We start from the raw sequence: 23132 nt of genomic DNA on the forward strand, positions 1-23132 counted from the left end.
CATATTTTCCAATTATCTCGGTACGTCGGATTGCATGTTTTTTTCCACTTTGAAACAATTTGCAATGGCTGCTAACTGGAAATACGGCCGAAGTGAACCTCCTCCGGGGTGTTCCTTTGGCAGGTAAGTGATGGTACAAACTTTGACATGGATTCATGATTGTTTCAGTTAGTCTATCGGATGCTCAAAAAATTGTGAAGTAAAAAATGTTATCTGTACATCCGTGATAAAAGTTCGATATTTTTTGGTATTTTCAAAGAAATCGTCTGCTTCAGATTTTGATCTCAGATCGCGGACTGATGTTGTTGTTGTTGATGTCGAGCTAGAAAATTCAGAACTATTCAATAAATTCTTACACCGACCTACGAACTTATTTGATGATTACAGCATAATGTTGAAATCTAAATGTTGAAATATTAGTTATTTCAATATTTCGATATACCAAATTATACATGGATCGTCGGGACATCAGTTCCAGACCGTTATGTAATTCGGAACGGCCAATTTGTCAAGGGGTATCACATGCACTATTGACTTGCATGACCTCGCACCAGGATAATTTTGATTATTGTAACATGTCACGTCTCCAGAATGAAAAAAACAATGATTAAAATCATTGACCATAAAATATTCAGTTAATATTTGTGTATTATTTCTTAATACACCTTTTTCACATGTCAAACATACTCGCAGATATGATGAAATACCCAATCCTGGGATGCCATTGTTTTGTTGTCATCTGCCAAATGAATAAAAATCGACCCTGAATAATAGGCCATGCCTTCTTGCATTTTTTTTGGCATCAAAAGTCCAAACACGCATATCTTATATCGGAAAAGTGGTATATTTTAAATTATCAGTTTTTATGACTTATTTCTGATTTTAATTAACCAGCGAGTTGTAGAGAAACCAATAAAAAATGAACTAATTTAAGATGTTTGTTTTATGAAAAAAGTTTGCCAAAAAATACGGTTCATGTTTAAAAAAATAAACAACCAAAAAATAAAAACTTAAAAACTAACCCATCAGAAAAGGTGCACAGATCAACACAGATATACACCATTTTCGCACCTTTATTTATTTTGATTTTTTTTCTGTCATCAAAAGTCATTTCCGTTCAAATGATGATGTATACTTCTGGGTCACTTTAAGCTGTCTTAAGTGTCTCTGAGATTTATTGATATCATCAGAAACAGGAGTGAAGTCACATGTCTGGTACAGTGAGTGAATTTGAGGTTGGATCTGCAGGTATTTTTCAGAAAAATACTGGTGTTTCACTGATCAATTTTTGAAATAAATCTTATATTATGAACATATTTGAATTGATTAATGTATTTGTTTGGTGTGAGTTCATTAACATAGCATAGCTAGAGTGAAATGATTCTTAAGGGGTCCGAAAATAATGCACCAGGGATAAGTGATAAGAGGAGATTTGAAAGGGAAAGTGTTTATTTTGTTTGAGATAAATCCGAAGTTTTTGCATTAACATATTTCTCATGAAGGGAAAATGCGATATTAAAAACAATGGAAATTATTATAGATTAAAAGAAAAAAATTGAATATGGTTTGTTTCACAGACTTCTTTCTTATTAATATATCCTTGGTGTGTTAGTTTTGGACCACTTATTAATCATAGCAATACTACATCAATGAGCTTCAACCAAACAAATGCATAAATGTACTGAAATCACAGAGACACCTGAGTTAGCATAACAGTTGCCCAGAAGTACACAAATTTTACCTAAAATCATCCCTCAGAACAGAAACCATTTCAATGAAGAAAAAAAAACAAACAAAATCATGCCAAGAACATGGTGGGTGTCTGTGTCTATGTATCTTTTCTGAATTTTGTTTTGTTTTTTCTATCTTACTTAACTTTTTTAAGGTTATTTTTTCATGCATGTGACGGTTTACCACTCTCTTGTAAATTCAAATCAGAAAGCAAACAACAAAAGTGATCATTTTAAAGTAATGATTTTTCCAATATTTCCAATGTTTCATCTACTATAGTAATAATCAGCTCTAACAACTGAACCTAAGAAGCATAAAATGTATGCTCGATGTCACATAATAGCATTCCTTAAGTTATGTTCAAGTAACATAAATAGTCTACAACTATACCTGTATGTACACTGTCTGCAGTATACAACCAAAGGCTTGAGTAGAGCTGCATGTTAGAGGGTAGTTTTTATAGATTGCTATATCTAACTACAGTGAATTCTTTTAGAGAATGACTGAGAATGAATATTATAAATGGCAATCTGAAGTGGATCTTTGCATACACTGCAAATCTGTTTATATACTGTATTTGAAAAAGCCAAGAAATGATGAATTTATTTGATCTCATTGCAAATCTGTAACCTAAATATTACTAGTTCATTTCAGTTAAAATTGCGTGAAATATCTTTGTAAATTTTATCATTCTGATAATCTGTCAACTGATTTTATTACCAGGTATATTATTTCAAATTGATTTAGAGGGCCTAGAATTACTTTGTAAATTTTATCAGTAATCATTAGAAGAAAAAAAAAGAAGAAATTTGAACAATGTATTAGTACCTTGCCAGTTTGAAATCTGTCCCTGCCAAATGATAAATATTGTTATCACACAGAAATCTGACCAAAGCTCCTTCATATTCAGGTTCCTGATTAATGAAGTTTTAGTTAATAGTTATATAATGTTTTAGTTGCATCCTCATTTCAATTTCCTTTACATCCATCAAGGGTGATGCAGAGAGCTGATGTTGCTTCGCCTCGGCCATCCAGTACTAGTAGTTCTCAGAGTTTCCAAAGCTTTGCATCTAGTGAGGACTATCAGGATCGTGGACCTCGACCAGGCCAGGATATCTGTATTGGGGAAGAAGTAAAGATAGCTATTCATTTGTCTATTGAACGTTTCCGAATGAATGAAAGCCAAAAAGGTAGGTAATCGAAAAATAACTCGGACCTTAATTTTAACAAATCCTTAACGGGTTAGACCTGAACAAGATAAAAAAAGCTATATTAATAGTTGTGAAGGCCTTATATAAACAAGTAAGACTAAACAATAATAAAATTGCCAGTTTTATAAACATTTTGATCTAAATAATGATAATGTTGTCTTGTTATATACACATTTTTACATAAATAATAATAATGTTTTCTTGTTATATACACCTTTTGACCTAAATAGTGATAATGTTGTCCGGTTATATACCCATATACAAATAGGGAATTATGTGTTGAGAATCTGGTAGAGAATTATGTATGGAGATTCTGGTAGGGAATTATGTATTGAGAGTCTGGTAAGGAAATATGTATTGAGTCTGGTAGGGAATTATGTATTGAGAGTCTGATAGGGAATTATGTATTGAGAGTCTGGTAGGGAACTATGTATTGAGTCTGGTAGGGAATTATGTATTAAGAGTCTGGTAGGAAATTATGTATTGAGAGTCTGGTAGGGAATATGTATGGAGAGTCTGGTAGGGAACTTTGTATTGAGAGTCTTGTAAGGAACTTTGTATTGAGAGTCTGGTAGGGAACTATGTATTGAGAGTCTGGTAGGGAATTATGTATTGAGAGTCTGGTAGGGAACTATGTATGGAGATTCTGGTAGGGAACTATGTAAGGATAGTCTGGAAGGGAACTATGTATTGAGAGTCTGGTAGGGAATTATGTATTGAGAGTCTGGTACGGAATTATGTATGGAGTGTCTGGTAGGGAATTATGTATTGAGTTTGGTAGGGAATTATATAATGATAGTCTGGTAGGGAATTATGTATTGAGAGTCTGGTAGGGAATTATGTATTGAGAGTCTGGTAGGGAATTATGTATTGAGTCTGGTAGGGAATTATGTATTGAGAGTCTGGTAGGGAATTATGTATTGAGAGTCTGGTAGGGAACTATGTATGGAGATTCTGGTAGGGAACTATGTATGGAGAGTCTGGTAGGGTACTGTGTATTGAGAGTCTGGTAGGGAACTATGTATGGAGAGTCTGGTAGAGAACTTTGTATAGAGAGTCTGGTAGGGAACTATGTATGGAGAGTCTGGTAGGGAACTATGTATTGAGAGTCTGGTAAGGAAATATGTATTGAGTCTGGTAGGGAACTATGTATTGAGAGTCTGGTAGGGAACTATGTATGGAGAATCTGGTAGGGAACTATGTATTGAGAGTCTGGTAAGGAAATATGTATTGAGTCTGGTAGGGAACTATGTATTGAGAGTCTGGTAGGGAACTATGTATGGAGAGTCTGGTAGGGAACTATGTATTGAGAGTCTGGTAGGGAAATATGTATTGAGTCTGGTAGGGAATTATGTATTGAGAGTCTGGTAGGGAACTATGTATGGAGAATCTGGTAGGGAACTATGTATTGAGGTAGATATACTTTCAGAATGCTTTTTATGATTACATGTCTTGATTTTACTTATTCTTTCACCAGAGCTTGAATTTCCATCCTCACTGACAGCCACAGAAAGAGCCTACATTCACAAACTATGTGAAGGAAATGGCTTGAAATCAAGAAGTAAAGGGTAGATATAATCATTTCATGTAATTAATTAATAAGTTTATCTTAACTTTCACTTGAATCAGTAATTCTAATCATTGATTGTTTTTTTTTTTAAATTATTTGAAAGGTAACGTAAAAAATTCTTTCTGTATTTATCTAATAATAAACCCTTAACAAAATAGTGATTATTATCACCAATATGGTCCAAAGGCTGTTTTGAAATGGGGTGCAGTTAAAAGGTTATAAGAAATTGTTTTTATTGCTTCTAGGAAGGGAAGCGGACGGTTTCTTACTGTTACTAAAAAAGAAGGATGTTTGTCTTCCCAGTCATCAGCCTCTTTCTACTTAGCAAGAAACAGTCGTCAGCAAATTCTGAATCTTTTGCAAAGATATCCAGTCTCCAGTAAAGAACGTCAGGAGTTGAAACCAAGAGTTGATAGGAACCAACCAAACGATGGTATTATTCATTGGTTTTATCTGAAGGATACAAGGAAGGAAAAGTTTCTTTCATTATATTTCATTGGCAAAAGAATAAGCATTTGTATTACAAAGGTTATTTAGAAACATGTTATAACATCTTCATCTGATATGGGTTTTAAAAAACACAAGGTATTCTCAATGAGATGGTTTACAATTACAGGGAAAAGTTGTCATGTGTAAATTAAGGATGGAATTTTTTTTCCAGTTTTCAGGAAGAGTGTTTCATTAATTCTTCTGATAGTAAAACATTCCCTATGCCAATTCTTTTATTCCAATGCTGACTGGCCTGGAGAATCTTTATCAGCTATTTACTTGGATATTTTTAGTTTGTAAAGAACTGAACAAAACAACTATTGGCAAACTCAATAATGGAGTTGCACAAGTGCCCCCTGCCCATTGTGACTCCGATCTGAAATCGTTCCGGGAAGGATTGCCTGTCTTCAAGCACAAACAGAAGATTCTTGATGCCCTCAATAGTAACCGCATTATTTTGGTGTCTGGTGAGACTGGATCAGGAAAGACTACACAGGTACATACTTTTAATCTCATCACTATGTGTAGTTCGTCCACGAACAATCCTTCATTATTTGATATAGATGAATCAGAATTTTTAAGATCAAGTTTATTTTTAGTCCACCTGCCTGAACCATCACAGATAAGCTCATGCTTCTTCTCAATATCCATAAATTCCCAGTTTGCTGAGTTCAAAGAAAGGGCATACTTTGTTGAAGGGTGCCAAGTTTGTTCAAATGAATGGCCTTGTCCCACTTTCAAGGTCATACAGATCAAATCTGTATTCAAATCTTCAATCATCTTTTAAAAAACCAAAAGGCCAAGGCTCTAATTTTGGCTTGTAGCATGTTAGGTTGAATGACTACCTGATATTTTTGTTGAAGATGGACTTTGGCCCAAGGTATTGGCCTTGAGTGGTCTTGACCCACTTTTCAAAGTCACAGGTGTCAATTGTCAGTCTCTAATACAAATAAGATTTTATTCCGCTATGAAGGACATAGAATTTTTTTACTTTTAACAGGTTCATTTCACTTCAGTGGTTCCTGTCTTAGCTATGACATCTCATCAACAATGCAAAGCAATTAAAGTTTCAAAGATTTACATACATGCAAATGTACATTATATAAATATGATGAGAAAAAGGCAGGTTGGAAATCTAATTGGTTCTTTAGATTTTAAAATGAAGAGAATGTTTAGTAAGGCTTAAATGCTCTTTGGTTTTTAGCCCACCATCATCAGATGGTGAGCTATTCAAATCGCCCTGCGTCTGTTGTCTGTCGTCTGTCGTCTGTCCGTCCATAAACAATTTTTCTTATCACTATTTCTGAAGAAGCACAGTATAGGTCTTTCTCAAATTTCATGTACAGGTTCCTTTTGGTCCCTAGTTTTGTCTGTTTGAGTTTGGGACTTATCAGAAAAACAAAATGAACGACAGACAGCCATCTTGGATTTCGTCTAGCAAATATTGTTATCCCAATTTCTTCAGAATTACCTTATGGATATCTCTCAAATTTTATAGGTATGTTTCCTTTGATCTGTCCTTGTGCCCATTTGATTGTGGGACTGATCAGAGGAAACACAACGGCTTCCAGTCAACGATTTTGGATTTGGCAGGTAAAGATTTTCATTACAATTTCTGCAAAGGAATGTTCAAATGTCTTTTCATTAAGAGCAAAACCAGAGGAGAAAAGAAGGGAAAAGATCCAACTTTCAAAGAGCAAATAAAGATCAAACAATGGTGGGTGCCAAGATCCCTCTGGGATCTTTTGTCTGTATTTGTAGGTTCCACAGATGATACTGGATACATGCTGCGAAAATAAGACACCTTGTAGAATATTCTGTACACAGCCGAGAAGGATTGCTGCCCTCAGCATTGCTGAAAGGGTGGCTTTAGAGAGAGGAGAGAAAATTGGTCAGACAGTTGGTTATCAAATACGATTGGAGAGCAAGTAATATATTTTTCTTATGCTGGTTGAATTGGTCAGGGGTCCATTATCAAGATGTACATGCTATTTTGTTGAAAAATATTGATAAGAACTATTTTCTGTATCTTTAGGTGGACTGTGATGAAATTAATATAGTTTATGTGGTCCACAACCCCAGGGGTCTAAGGAGCAGGACCATAATGGGTTAATGCATCTTAACACCCAGATGTGTTAGAATCAATTACCCTTCATGGATCAAAGGGTTTTAAGGTGCTTTACCAAATTTGAGAATTTCCTGACACTGGGGAGGGAGTTCATTTTACTATAGTTTACGTAGGAAAAGTACAGATCACACATAATTTGTTTTATTTCTATTGGAAATATTTCAATCTTGGTTAGATGTATATAATAGTATAGGAGGATAGTTCCATAGTATGCCCAAATCGATTCTTGATGACCTCAACAGCCTGAAGGATGAGGCAAATTGGGTCATATTGACTCTGATTTCAAGAAACCTCTTCTGACCACCAAAGTATGGATGGAAAGGTCTTAAGATGCTTTACCAAAACTGTGTGTCCTCATGTTTCATATCATTACTTAAATTTTATCAGTCTTACTATCATCAATATTACAATTCTTTTTTCACGAAACCTGCTTACCCTATAATCTTTATATACATTATTTCTCAGATGACTGCTAGACCTATTGTATTGAACAAAAATCAAGATAATGGATAGATATTCTGGGCAGGATGTTTTCTGCATTTTCCACAAACCACTTATTTGTTTACAAAAACACTTTTAAAATTAATTTCTCTAAGGTAAGGGTTAGTTAATTACAAAAAAAATCTGATGCTAAATCTATGAATTTAAAATTGTCATAAACACTATGTCTTTCACAATAATGGATCCCCAACCAGTATACATGCATACCTATGATACACTGAAACAAATATACAACAGTCAATAGATGAAATGATTTATTAAAGTCTTTCAACATATTTACTCATGATTCATTTTTAGCTCACTTGGCCCAAATAGTACATGAAATCAAATTGTTAAACTTGTTTAATAAAATGCGTAGTGTATTGACACAAGCATAAGATACTTTTTATCATAAAGCCTATATTTCTGGAAAATAAGGGGAAAATCTTTCAATAATTTATTTTCAGACAGATTTGGCGTAAGGTTTTTCACTACCAAACAATGATGTGCATGATATTAAGACATGTCATATCATAATAGTGTTTTTACACAATGTTTCTTAGGATATTTAGACACAGGTAGCAGTGAAAAGTTAATCTGCATTTTTTCTGAAATTATTGGTCATGTTTGAGATATACCGGTATAGCAGTTTGGTTATGAAAAATACATTCTTACATGCATATATATTTATTAACTACAGAACAATTACATTAATACCAGAGAGATAAAATTAATATAAATAAAGAATTTCCTGTGATTTCTGACATGTAATTGCCATGGTCACTAACTGAAAAAAATGCTAAAAATGCAAAAAGTACTACTAATTCCAAACTATCGCTACAACTACACCTGTCTTAAAATCAACAACACTGTCGTAGTAACAAAGTACTTACATTTCAGCAAATTTCAACTAGCAAATCCTTCATAACATGACCACATGTGAACACTGAAAATTTCACTTCCCTTAAAAGCTAGTTCTTGGTATGTTGACACAGATTCAAGACTACCCAAATAGTAATCTCCAACACAATTAAAAAATATTGATCTAGAAAGTATGAAATCAAGCAATGTCCACTTCAACATGAGAAGACCAATTTCAGCAAGGATTTATTTTTGGAGAATTTGAATTAAAACCTTTATAATGGGGTAATGTAGTGAACAAAGATATCACCCATGGCCACACCGAAAAACTGTATATTGCTACCAGAGCTGTACACAATTCACAAAATTTCTTTATAATTATGAATTTTGAAGCCAACCTCTTAAAAAAACCAACCATAGCCTTTGCAATGCTGCCATTCAAACTGAACTGTGAGGATACATCAATTAATGACAAAATGTCGTCCAGATTTTCTGGTTCAGTAACATAGAGATGTTGAAATGCTTGACTTTTTTAAAGTTTTTAGCTGGTGGGCGACACCCACTAGCTTATGCTTTCATGCCAGATGCATTTCTTTCTGTTATAAAAATGAAAAAGTGTACATTGACCTGTTTTCCTAATAATGAAAGTACTTTTTTTTTGCAGGGTGTCTCCAAAAACTTTACTTACATTTTGCACAAATGGAGTTCTTCTTCGTACTTTAATGAATGGGGATGCATCGTTCGCTGGTGTTACACATGTGATTGTGGTAAGAACGAAGAAAAGTTGTAAAATCAACATTGATAGAAATGGCAAACGAAAAATGTGCTAGTTGCCTGTTTACTTTTTTGTACAATTTTTTAAAAATCACTCCATGCTAGTGCCCTCCACCGGCTAACATGGAAAACATGTGTAAGAGGATGATTGGTAGTGTAACTTAATGAGGGAAGTGCGGCATCTCAGATATAACAAATACTGTACAGAACTCCCTGTATTACAGAAATGCCATGTTACAGGCAGCAGTGAACTTTAGATAATATACTGGTGGTTTATAAATTGCTTTTCATGTAATGTATGAACAGTGACTTATATACAACAAATCTAATCACCCATTGTTTGCAGGATGAAGTTCATGAAAGAGACCGGTTTAGTGACTTTTTACTGGCTTCCATGGATGACCTGATGACAAAACACCCTAACCTCAAAGTCATTTTAATGAGTGCAGCACTGAATACACAACTTTTTGTTCAATTTTTCAATAACTGTCCTGTCGTCCATAGTAAGTGTATTGTTATTTATCTTATCCTGTAGGCAAGATCTTTCCCAAATTTGGTAGAAATGTTTAAACATTGCTTTTTATATTGCTATTGTGGCGCATTTCAACCAAATTTGGTCTGAAACGTCGTTGGGGATCGAGGATCATTTCTTAAATTCAGAAATTTGACTTTACCTCAAGGGACCTGCGATGGGGCCCCGAAAGGGTTGTTAGACAATAATTTGCTTCAAAATGCTACTCTTCCTTAGTGCTTGAATGGATTTAGGTCAAATGTGTTCTGACATATCATCGTAGGAGTTCATCAGATCTGTCAGACTATTGTCAGCAGTTCTGTGGTTTGTCCATCAATGCATTGATTATCAGATGACTGTTAAGGGCCATGGTCCTCTTGTTATGATTTTGCAATATTTAGACTGATTGGAAAAGTAGAATCATCAACGTTTTGCCGCCTTAGACTTTGATATTTGAAGGAAACATTTCTACTTGGTTCTAAGATGCAATGGACGGATAAGCCCCTTTATATATGACTATGCTTTGAGGCTCATTTAGAAAAAAAAACATGTTCTTGCTCTTTGTGGAACAATGTTACAGTACAATTCACTTGACTTGTCAATTGAAGAAAATTACTTGATGCTAAGGTTGTTCTGCGATCTCTTGTTTCTTATTTTCTGTATTTCCATGGTTTCCAACTCTCATATGTATGGAGGGAGTGATTGAAGGTCTTTGTATGTGAAGACACCTTTTCTCCTAGATCTAATTCTGATTAAATATTGTGTAATGTATGTACCAAAATATTCTCCATTTACCATCTCATATGATACATGAAGTGGGTCCATCCATTGATCCAGGTGAATAAGCCTGGCTTTACACTCTGGAAATCTATTTGATATGGTCAGGTAATAATGAGCTTGTATTAATGATTAGAGGACAATAGAGAAACAGAAACAGATAATGGCTGTCAGTGATTTACTTACATTAACTGTAGGAGAGGAACTCTATCTTACCTCATATAACTACCAGTGTTTGTACTGACCACTATTTTGATCAGGGTTTCACTGACTATAAATCGCTTGGAATGATAACAAATAAAATAGCATTCTAACAGCTATGTCAGTGAAATGCTGTTCACTATATCTCTACTGCATGGCATCTCTATAGATTGACAACCCTGGTTCATGTATTTCTCTCAGTTGGAAAATCATTTATTTATCGTATTATGTCATTAAGTTGCAGATTCGTTTTACTTAATATATAGTTCCATGAAGTAAAAGTATTACATGTGATTAGAAGCATTTTCAACAATACTCCAGGGGTGATGATCTCTTTGTTCTTTGCACCTCTGGAATAGACGCTAAGGTCACAAGCTAAGTACTATGACTGGTCTAGAGCAGGTTTCAGGAGAAACAAACCCGACCAATCATAGACTGATACCTTCCTTTGAAGACTAGGAGTGACACCCAACTTCAAAGCCATACAACATAATTTTATGCAACCTCAAGGTTTGTTTGATGTACATCAAATGATCAAGCTTGTCTACCAACAAGGTGTCCCTCATGTAAACTTTAATTTTGCCATGAAATGGTCAAGGGGTGCAGAGAGTGATAGTGTGTTTGTAGCCCCTGGAGTAATGAGAATAAATTAGAAGTGATATATTTTCACAAAGTCACATTCCCCATGTTTTAACTTCATTTTCATCTCATATGCAGTCCCTGGCACTCTTTTCACTGTCAAAGAATATTTCTTGGAAGATGTATTAAAGTGGTAAGTTCAGAATCTGATTGGACGATTGATATAAACTTTAAAAGTTTATATAAGTTGTGAAACAAAGCTGTTAGTTTATATCTGTCAATCTTCTGTACAAAGATGGAAGCATGCAAGGAGTTTTACTGAGGGAGGGAACCAGATTAACTGGCGGAAACTCAGGTAGCCTTATTCATTGAAAATTGAACGCAGATTGATCCAACAAGTTTAATCTAATGAGATATTTATATTATTTATCAACTTATATGATACGTTTGTGGACAAGCTATCATTTTCAATGGATGGCCTTCATACTGGGGTAGAGGCCAGTAGAGACCAAGTAAAATGGGAAGTAATTTGGACCCATCAAAGGCACACCGGTTAATACCTGTGTATATCTCATTTTTGCAAATTGAGCAATCCTTTGAAAATTGCCAAAAATCTAAATGCAAAATTTGCATGTTTTTTTCTTTCTTTTCATTGTAAACGCATGAGTAATACATCTACATGCACATGCATTCCGATATATGGTATGATGAGCTATCATTACATTTATTGTCCTGCTACACTATCGTTTTGATAAATATTAAGGTCAAAGTGATAACTTTAGCCTACATGGCTTACTTACTTATATCAGAGGATTTTTAGACTGCCAGACTCCTGCAGTAGTGTCTCATTTTTGTCCAATGATATACATTAGAGTAGTGTATAATTAAACTAAGAATGAATAATCAGTTTGTCTGGTTGTGTTATTTTCAAAGGACAAATTACAGCAACCAAGCCATGGAAAAAGCAAAAAGAGAGAAGAGAAATGGTAAATATGAGGAACAAGAGTGAGAAGAAATTAAATAAATTCATCTGTGTCCTCATTGTCATACGTATGTTGTGAAGAACATCTATATCACTTAGTAATTTTCTAAGTGATAAAATTTATCCTGAATACCAGGTAATCTGAAGTCACAACAAACCCAATATGAGTATTCATTATCTTGTTTTTTATTCGTCATGATAATTGCAGTTTTCCTGGTGAAAAGAAGCTCTTGAAAATTACTATAAGTGTTGGGGGTTTTCATGACATTACACTTAAAGTGAGATATGTTGATTATTGAAATAAATAATTTTGATGAATGCATGCATACAAATACTAAAAATGTTCTCCAGCTTTAGATTAATTTCTTTTTGTAATGAAAGTGTGAAAACTTCATCCTACAGAGCAAGAAATTTCATTCAGAAAATATTCATTTTGATAGTGAAAAAACAGGTAGAACAGTTGGAAGAGTGGTGTGCAAAGATGAATATTGGAAATTCAGAGGAGGAGGCGCATTCCAACACGGCACTTAATGTGAGTATGTTAAATCTTTCTTTATGTGTCAGTCTGTATTGAACTTGGGTAACACTTAAGTCCTTGGCGTCTTGCCTTTTAAGTGTACATTTTTGTTATGATGCAGATACTGTCGTAGCTTACTGTAAATCACTATGATAGTTGATTATGAGAACTTCCCTCTTCAGACATATTCACGAATACATGATTTCGCAAATGCTGACGTGGAAATTACTTCAGGAATGACTTCAGTAGTGGGAACTGAACTCATTTGTGTACAAATAATCGCAAAGGATTTGAATTTGCGATTTAGCCTGCTGGCATATTAAGTTAAAAATAAATCCCATTGAAAATAGAAATGGTTTACAGTAATTTTCACAGGAGTGTCTAGTCCACTCTCATGTAGACTGATTTTCATGAAATGTTAGATACAGACCTGTACGCATTTGCAGTTCCAATTAAGCTTAGTATTTCTGAGTAGCCTTTGTATGACAGTATCATTTATAGTATTTCTGAACCATTTCCCTAGTTTCACAATACCATTTCAGTAGTGTTTCCTTAACGCTTGCATCCAAAGGTTTCCACTCAAAAAGTCTTAGTAAAATGTTTGGATCACACTTTATATGAAACAAAATATTTGTTGAATTCTTCCTCTTTTGATAGTTTGATAAGTCTACAGATTGAGATATATTGATGTGAATGAAATTGACACTCTATAGAATAGTTATAACATCAACTTGATAACATTACCCTGATGACTATTGGTTAGAGATGAATGGTTTAAGTCATCAGAGATGAATAAGCGACCATGTTTGTCAGGTTGGTGTACTGTAGACATACCCGAAAGAATTATGACTTTTGTGCAGATTGACCTGAAACTGTAATACCGTAAATTTTCGCATATAGTGCGCACTTTTTCAAGCTAAAACTGTCTTGTCAAAAAGAGGGTGCGCATGATACGCAGGAACATGCCATTCTTGGGGTTATCATTCCCGAGTTCTGCGTCCGCCATATTGGATTACCTCTGTTCACATAGTTACATGTAAAAGTCGTCGGTCTTATATGATAGTTTGAAGATAAAAACAACGAAAAATAAAATAAAATAACTTTCGAATGTTTTAATCATCGGCCATTCATGCTAACGTTACGGTGAATCTAATTTTTTTTCGTTTCCCGTCGTTCGAATAGTGACAGTCTTACTATTGGTCGGGGCTATAGTAATGTCTGAATATCTGCCTCATTTTGATGATGTATCTGTGGAATTCAATGAGTCCGGAAGTTTTTGGGCAATTGTCGTTCTGGTCATAAATCGGACAGCCCATCCCACCGGTCCCAAAGTTGGTGACCCCATGACCTCTCTTGATTTGCATGGCCCCCACGCGCAGTTTTGTTGTACTGGCAGCGATGCCGGGATCTCGGCAATTGCATACAAAGTTGAACAGCTCTCTCTCCATCTCTGGGTGTTTCGCTGTCGCACCTATATCAGCCCTCCTGGTCAGTGGTTGGGACTTTAGTCTTTTCTTTCTTCCGTGCCTTGATATGTCACTCTGGAATGTCGAAGTGGCGACCGGCGGCACAAAACTAGTAGTCTCTCAGCGTAGTCTTTTCAGACAGTTAAAACAATATCGTTTTCTGAGCAATAGTACGCGTTCAGTCGAAGCCAGGTGTCATCAATCTCCTCATACTCAACGTGTTTGTTACCTGTCAAGGACTGTTAATTATCCAATTAGCCAAGCCTTTCATGCTTGTTAAGTCAGGCACCTGTGTGAATTTGTTTATATAAGGTAATTAAATATGTTAGGGTCACGATGATTGTGGTTTCCTAATTATCAATGGATCAAACCACAGCTGTTTCATCGCGATAACCAGTAATCAATTAATCTTTCTGTAGAATTTTTTTTTTAATCTGACCCCAAAAAAGTACCTGCGCACTATACCCGAGTGCACACTATACCCGCAAATTTACGGTTGGTACCTCTTACAGGTAAAAAACACTCAAACCATGAATCAGTTAAATTTGTATTTTATGAATAGAACAGACTGATTTGTAAACTAAGTTATCAAATCATGATTAATGAAGATTAAAAAAAAAACTACTCAAATAGCATGAAATTAAAACACATTCCTTTCTATAAAAACTTGATTAATGAATAATGATTTTTGTACTTTTGTTATACCTTCGTGACAAGGAATATCCCCCCTTCATTCGTATGTAAAAAGACGTCACGGATCTAAAAGCTGCATTTCTCATCAAAATGTCAAGAAACTCCACACACATGATCAAAAACCTTAGCCCTTGTACTGTTCAACCTTCCAACCTTGTTTGGTCAAAAAATGTTACTTTGAATAGAAATCAACAGAAATTTTCATGTCACCGCTCTACAGACTGCATTTAAGAACTGATTGGTACAAAACTCCACACACATGATCAAAGACATTGCTTCTTGTACAAATTTGACAAAAACAATAGGTTGCTGGTACTAGAAATTTACAAGCTGCATTTCTCATCCAAATGTCACGAAACTTGCATGATCACAACATCACTTTTGGTACGAGTTTGACGTCCAAACTTGTGTGGTAAAATACGAAGTCATTTCTCTAAAGGCTCCATTGCTTCTCTGATTTATACTTCACACATCTGTTCACAAAAATTGCTTTTTGTATATTAATCTTCTGTAGTGAAAAAGTTAGGTCAAATTTACTATGAATAGAAATGGGCTGAAATTTGGATGTCACCACTCTACAAGCTGCAATTTTACTACCAAAAGACTTAAGTTGTGACATTTATAAAGCACCAAATGCCTTGTCATCTATATGTAGCATATCAAGTTACCTATCCATTATTTTGGTAGTTTATTAGACCTTATCTACACCAGTGACATTCTTGTCATCAAATCGGGCTCCATCTTCCAGTTTTACACAGACCACATTGCTATTTGCAGCATTTAAATAAATGGTACACAAGTTTACTGATTTTTAGTAACCATACAAATGCCAACACTTGCAAGAGGTGATGTTTGTGAACAGATATAGGTTTCCATTTACTTTTACCATGTCATTCAAATTTATCGTGTGCATTGCCTTGTTACAATTGTTTCAAAACACTGTACTATTTGCATCATCTTATCACCCTTTGATTAGCATTTCCATAGTATAACCGTAACATTATCATAGAACTTTCCTTGTGTATGATGGAACAACAAATGTGTGTGGGTCTGTCTATTCTTTATTTATGTACAAAATAATCATTTTGACCTGCCCTGAAAGTAAAACAAATTAGTCTAATGCTGAAATACTGATTTTAACCAAACAATAGTGATCATGAAGATAAATGGGAAAAAAACCCACTTCTCATTCTGATAAAACAGAGAGTACTCACGTTAAAGTACTTCTCTTACAGAGCACTAGTGAAGATAAAGAAGAACTCCAGGACTGGATCATCAAAGACATGGATCAGTTCTTAACTGATATCTTCTTGATGGGAAGTGAAGAGAAATTCACCCAGATGGTTCATCTCATTATGAGTGAAAATGTCAGTGGTAAGTACATATTACAAAAAATTGGGAAGTTCTTAACTTTATATACTGTACAGTCATGATTTGGTTCTTAAACCCTGCAGTGATGACAATTGATGAGGATAAACTTGTTGATCTTTAGATCATTAGCACCCCGCATCGAGATCTTGGTACCCTATAGTAATCAGCTTGTCTGTCTATCCGTCAGTTAGTCCGTCCATCTGTCCTTTTTAGGTAAGAAAGGAAGCATCTTAAGGTGCTTTACCAAAATTGTGAATTTCATGGCCCCCAGGGTCTCACATTTACCTGTGGGGAGGGGGTAAAGTTTGCTATTATGTATATAGGAAAACTAGATTTTTGAGCATAATTTCCATTGGAAATATTTCAGACTTGGCTAGAATTATGAGTGAAGGATGACGGCTTGATGGTATGCCCATTTTGATCCTGACTGACCCCCAGGGGCTGATGGGCAGGGCCAAAAGGGATCAAATTGACTTAAATTTAAAAGCTCTTCTTCTCAAGACCCAGATATGGTAGGATCAAATGCTCTTTATGAGTGGAAGCATCTTAAAGTGCTTTAATTATGAAAATGACTCTGCACTGGCTTACTATATTCAGTGTCATAATTTCTGTTTCATGACACTTGATAACTATCCCTTAACCTTTATATTCAGTATTACTTATCTCAGGTGAACATCAAGGCCACTAGGCCTCTTGTTTAGACAAAGTCTCAAAGTGATCTATTGTAATCCCCTTTTGTCTGGCGTCATGCATTGTAAACTTTTAACATTTTCTACTTTTTCTGGAAAACTTCAAAACCCATTTTACCATAATTTTACAAAAATTTTCCATGGCTTGAGAGGCACCAAAATTGTGAATTATATGGTCCCCAACCCCTGAGGCCTGAGAGGTAGGCCAAAACTGATCTGTAGATAATTGTAATGATGCTGTGGGATGACTGCCCTTTCAGTGATGACAAGTGATGTGAATTACCTGTTTGATGTGTAGATAATTGTAATGATGTCATGGAACGACCCCCCCCCCCCCTCTCATCGATGACAAGTGATGTGAATTAGCTAGTTGATCTGTAGATAATTGTAATGTGAATGCATAAGGACTAGTCTTACTGTTGTTTTCGCAGTATGTAGTAATTTACAAAATAACACTCAACCCAACAATTTTAAGTTGTTGTCTGCATGACAAGAGGCAGAGAAATTATTTGTAACCAGTTTACATTCTGGCTGTTTGTTAATGAAAATAGTGGTATGTGTCAGTTCTGGGGGTAATTGCTAACTATATGACTATTTATAGACTCATGGTCAGTTACCCACAGTAGTTTATGGAACATTACTTATTACTTGATAATTACAATAAATGTTGGTAACTGAAGATGTTGTATACTAGATATGGAACAAGAATGGATTTTATACTACATTTAGGTGATGAGCTTTTTGTGAATGTTTCATTAATCACAAATTCATTTGAAATTCATTGCTGTTTGGTTTAAACAATATTTTATTTTCAGATTTTCATTTACAACATACACATATACAAATTATAAAATTGAAAATGGAACTGGCAACAAGATTATAAATCTTATATTAAGCCATCTCCAATATAAAATAGTTACAATAGTACAATTTGCATTAAACACATTGAAAGAGATTTTTTTTTTTTTTTTTTTTGACTTAACATTCACTGATGAACACTGACCGTTAATATGTAAACCATAAAGAGATAACATAAGTTGATAAGATAGGAGAAAGGAAGAGGTAAAGAGAGCACAAAGAAACTCCATCTGGCACCTAGAAACTACCCGACTCTACGATGTACCTTTGCACCTTTTCAAATATAATGATATTATCATCTTGAGACAGGTTTGGGTCACCATGAATGAGTAATTCTAGTGATAAATTGAAATTTAATGTATCTAGGGTATTTTCTCTAGCTCGATTATAGCGTACACACTGCATCAGATAATGATAAGGAGTTTCAACCTGCCCACATACACACAGATCTGTATCTGAAACATGATTATTATATAGATGATAATTGAGAGAGCTACATTCAAGACGAAGACGAGTGTGCATTACCTGAGCCCAGCGTTCACCAACAAAGTAGTATAGAGGTTTAATAATTTGTGTATCTAGGTGTTTTTTGAAAGTGTTCAAAGTTGGAGAGTTTCTTATGTTATTTGGTATGCCATTCCATTCCCTGATAGCAGTAGGTAAAAAAGAGTTCATATAGATATTTGTCCTACTTGCTGGCGGATGCATATTTGAATTGGTCCTTAAATTATAATTTTGGGCATTCCCTATAATAGGAGGAAACAAATTTTGTAAGTATAATGGTGCAGCACCATGAAATATTTTGTATGAAGTTAACATTCTATGTTTGTAACGCCTATGTGCCAAAGTTTCCCATCCTGTTTCAAGCATAATGGAATTGGATGAAGCAGATTTGGTTGCTCCAGTCACGATTCTGCCAGCTTCAGTATGAAGTTTCTCAAGTTCTTGGCAATCTTGTTGGGTACAGTTACCCCAGATTATATCAGCATATTCCAAGATACGACGTATATAACAAAAATACATAATTTCTAGAGATTTCCCATCTAACTTAAACCTTAACCCTCTAAGAATATCTAGCCTTTTCCATGCCTTAGCAAGGATATTAGTAATGTGGGCATGCCAATAACAATTTCCATCTATAGTTACACCTACATGTGTATGTTGCTGGACTTCTTGTATTTGGGTATTATTCATAAATAAGGGAGGGTGAGCTATAGCAGTTCTCTTTTTGGTAAGGACCATACTTTCAGTTTTGTTGGGGTTGAAATTAACTAACCACTGCTTGGCCCAGGTACTAATTTTGTTTAGGTCAGAATTTAAAATAGTCCCTGCACTCTCAGGATTTTCAACTATCATGAAAAGTGATGTATCATCTGCAAAAAGCCGAATATGAGCATCAATATCATTTATTATGTCATTTATAAAAACAATAAAAAGAAGTGGACCTAATATTAAGCCATGTGGAACCCCAGCATGTAGCTCCTTAGTAGCTGAAGAACTTCCTTCAATAATTACCTGCTGGCTTCGATCCTGGAGGTAGCTCCCAACCCATTCTAAAAAATTACCAGATATTCCATTTTGTTTTAGCTTAAACAACAAACCCTTGTGCCACACTCTGTCAAAGGCTTTACTTATGTCACAGAATACAACACGAACCTCTTTTCCACTATCAACAGCCTGGTAAAAAGCATTTATTATATCAGTTAATTGAAAAACAGACGAGTCATTCGGAGTAAAACCAGACTGGTAAGAAGTAATACATTCTTTTGAATTTAGAAAATTATACATATGTTTGAAAACACACTTTTCAAATACTTTCCCAATACAACTAATGAGTGAAATAGGTTGATAATTTGAAACAGGTGATTTATCTCCCTTTTTATAAACTGGAATCACATTAGCAATCTTCCAGGCTGACGGAAATTTTTTCTTAGACAGTGATGCATTAAACAAACAAGACAATGGTATTGATAACTCATGACTTGCTTCTTTAAGTGACTTTGGACTAACCAAATCTGGACCGCAAGCTTTATTTGTATTGATTACTCTTCTACATCTCTAGGTGAGATATATAAATTTTGTAAAGAATATGGTGGTACTGTTTCACAAGGAAGTGTTACATTATCTTTGTCAACAAAAGTTTGTTCACTGAAAAAACTATTAAAGGCATTAGCCTTTTCACTAGGTGAGCAATGTGTAACATTGTCATGACATATTGGGGGATACTGGCAGTCTAGAGTTTGTTTAAAAAACTGTTTAGCAATCTTCCACCAACATCGGGGTGTTAAGTTCCCCTCTTGTAATTTATTACCAAGTTTGGTTATATATAAGATAGTAGTAACTTCATTTCGTTTTCTTTGAAAATTTGCCCAATGTATTGCCCTATTAGTATTCTTAGCTAGCCTATGTATACGATTTCTAACCCTAATTTCCTTCCGAATCTCATTGTGCATCCATGGTTTATCTTTAGAATGCATGGTTACAACTTTATTGGGTATACAGGTACTTGCAGCTTGTAGTATATTGTTAGTAAACTTTTCTACTTATTCATCGAGGTTTAAACCAGCCATGTCCCAATCACTCTCAGAGATTAACTGTCTGTAAGAATCAAAATTACCTTCGTCATACTTCCAAATCCTACGTTTATGAGTATGGCAAGGATAATCGAATTTGACAACTGTGGCATAAACAGGGCAATGATCACTACATATAGGATCAAGAACACCAGAGTAAGAAACTTGTATATGGTTACTTACAATTATTACATCAATTAAGGAATGGGTGTTGTCTGTGATACAGGTGGGTTCCTGTATGAGTTGGAGTAAGTTGAAGATGTTCAGAATATTATTCACATTTCTTGACCTGTTTGGAATGAACATATTTTCATTCAGGTCTCCTAACATTATAAAATTACTATTAGAATGTAGAGCTTGTTCTATAGAAATTTCAACCAAATTCCAGTCAGTGAATCTTGGATGAATGTAAAGATTCGTTATGATGTTTTATTTCAATCCATAAAGCTTCTAGACTATTAATATAGAGATCATTCCTTACTGCATGAGGTATATTGTTTTTAACATATACTATAACACCACCACCATGACGATTTCTATCTATCCTAATAGGCGGCTGGAAGCCTTCAATATGTAGTAAACTATTATTGTATGTGTTGTCCAACCAACTTTCACTAATATAAATAACATCAAAATCACTAAGTTCTACAGACAACTGATCTACTTTGTTATGGATACTACGTACATTTAAGTGGCCTAGTTTAAGTCCTTTCACAGAGTGTGGCGTAGTGTTGTGATCAGTAGAAGTTGGGCCAGGATTCAACTCAATATCATTCGCTATAACAAGCAGGAGAAAAATTAAGAGGGCTACATATAGCAATATATGCGGAAAATTATCAGGGTGAACTGAGTTATTTTTCTGTTGTCCTTTATCTGAAATAAAATTCTTGGGAATGTTGATTTCTAAAAACAAAGTTACATACAAGAAAACAGGAAAAGCAATTATGCCATGATTGATAAAAAAATTATAAAAGTACAAATCCAGTAATGTAATGAAAGATTTCCCATTGTGTCTCCAGGATTTACAGTAATATAACCCAATCTTCACACGATGCTGCATTATATCACTAACCATTATTAAATATTAAGACATGCATATGTCCGTGCAAGATATGGGTCAACTTAGGTGCAAAGAAACATCGCATTGCTGTTTGGCCAGTCCCTACCACCAAGTCACTCATCCCTCACCTGAGGGCTAGACATGTACATGTATTTCCCCAGATCTATAGATGGATAGACTGTTGCCGCATACTGTCAGTGTTGATTAACTTTCAGTGGACTACCAGCATTCTGAGACTGGTGTGACACCTTTGATGGTGACCACTGCCAGAGGCATGACTGATGAAGTAGAACAGCTGCTGAACCTAGGAGCTAATGTGAATCTCCATACACCTAATGGTTGGACAGCCATTGACTGGGCCAAGCACTTCCAGAGAGTAGACATTCTAGAAATGTTGGAGGCTTTGATGTAAGTCAGAATATTACAGATATTCTTGGGATGTGTGACATCATTCCAACATCAGCATTCTGAATATTCAAGAGGGTTAGATTTTGGCAATGAATATAAAACTTCTGTCGCAGAGAAAATACTAAATATTAATATGTCTTTAAAACTACAAATGTATAGTATCATTCCAGCTTACCTGGCTAACCCTCCCCTTCTCCTTCAGGATACACAGGCAAATAGGGGATTTGGGGGTATTTTTGTCTTTATTTATTTAAGTGAATATATGAACCAGCCAGGTGAGCAATGCAGGCCCTTGTTAATAATACATAAAACATGTGCATATTCTATTTAAAAAAAAATTAAACAATACAATCTATAAATAAACTCAAACTGATTTAGTTCAATTCTTAACAAAAAGGTCCAAATGGAAATTAGCATATTATCAACTAATATGGATTCAAACATAACTGCAAAATATTGAACACTTTCCCTGCAAATGTTATACATCTACGTTTGTGAAATATAGAGGCTTCCCTTTAAAGTTTAAAGTTCAAAGTTTATCTAAAAATGACTACTCTTTACAGGTTATCAGACGATGTTGGACCTACTGGGGATTCTGTGACAGATAACCAGTTGTTGACAGAGGAAGAGAAGGACCTCCTGTCCCTCTACCAAAACTGTTTTGATGATGAGAAGGTGGATATTCATCTCATCCTCAGCCTCATTTACCAACTCATGATAAACTACACAGAAGGTATGTTGTCACAGTTCATGATAAACTATACAGAGGATATGTTGTCACAGTTCATGATAAACTATACAGAGGATATGTTGTCACAGTTCATGATAAACTATACAGAGGGTATGTTGTCACAGTTCATGATAAACTACACAGAGGGTATGTTGTCACAGTTCATGATAAACTATACAGAAGGTATGTTGTCACAGTTTATGATAAACTATACAGAGGATATGTTGTCACAGTTCATGATAAACTATACAGAGGGTATGTTGTCACAGTTCATGATAAACTATACAGAGGGTATGCTGTCACAGTTCATGATAAACTATACAGAGGGTATGTTGTCACAGTTCATGATAAACTATACAGAAGGTATGTTGTCACAGTTTATGATAAACTATACAGAGGATATGTTGTCACAGTTCATGATAAACTATACAGAGGGTATGTTGTCACAGTTCATGATAAACTATACAGAGGGT

The 23132-nt window shown here is 34.9% G+C and overlaps 1 protein-coding gene across 1 annotated transcript in view; it reads left to right on the top strand.

The window, feature by feature from the left end:
- Positions 1-115: 115 nt before the first annotated feature.
- Positions 116-23132, top strand: part of LOC132556095 (3'-5' RNA helicase YTHDC2-like) — a 62556-nt gene continuing 39539 nt past the window's right edge. The window contains exons 1-14 of the mRNA XM_060220483.1: positions 116-123; positions 2725-2921; positions 4420-4510; positions 4758-4945; positions 5295-5497; positions 6763-6929; positions 9135-9237; positions 9591-9747; positions 11451-11505; positions 12246-12298; positions 12735-12826; positions 16206-16344; positions 21737-21929; positions 22493-22662. Coding sequence (XP_060076466.1) covers positions 2729-2921; positions 4420-4510; positions 4758-4945; positions 5295-5497; positions 6763-6929; positions 9135-9237; positions 9591-9747; positions 11451-11505; positions 12246-12298; positions 12735-12826; positions 16206-16344; positions 21737-21929; positions 22493-22662 — 1804 coding nt within the window. The 5' untranslated portion in view covers positions 116-123; positions 2725-2728. The remainder of the gene's footprint in view (positions 124-2724; positions 2922-4419; positions 4511-4757; positions 4946-5294; positions 5498-6762; positions 6930-9134; positions 9238-9590; positions 9748-11450; positions 11506-12245; positions 12299-12734; positions 12827-16205; positions 16345-21736; positions 21930-22492; positions 22663-23132) is intronic.

The sequence above is a fragment of the Ylistrum balloti genome, unplaced genomic scaffold (assembly GCF_031769215.1).
Source record: "Ylistrum balloti isolate Yb309-2 unplaced genomic scaffold, AGI_CSIRO_Ybal_v1 Utg370544, whole genome shotgun sequence".
NCBI classification, from domain to species: Eukaryota; Metazoa; Mollusca; class Bivalvia; order Pectinida; family Pectinidae; genus Ylistrum; species Ylistrum balloti.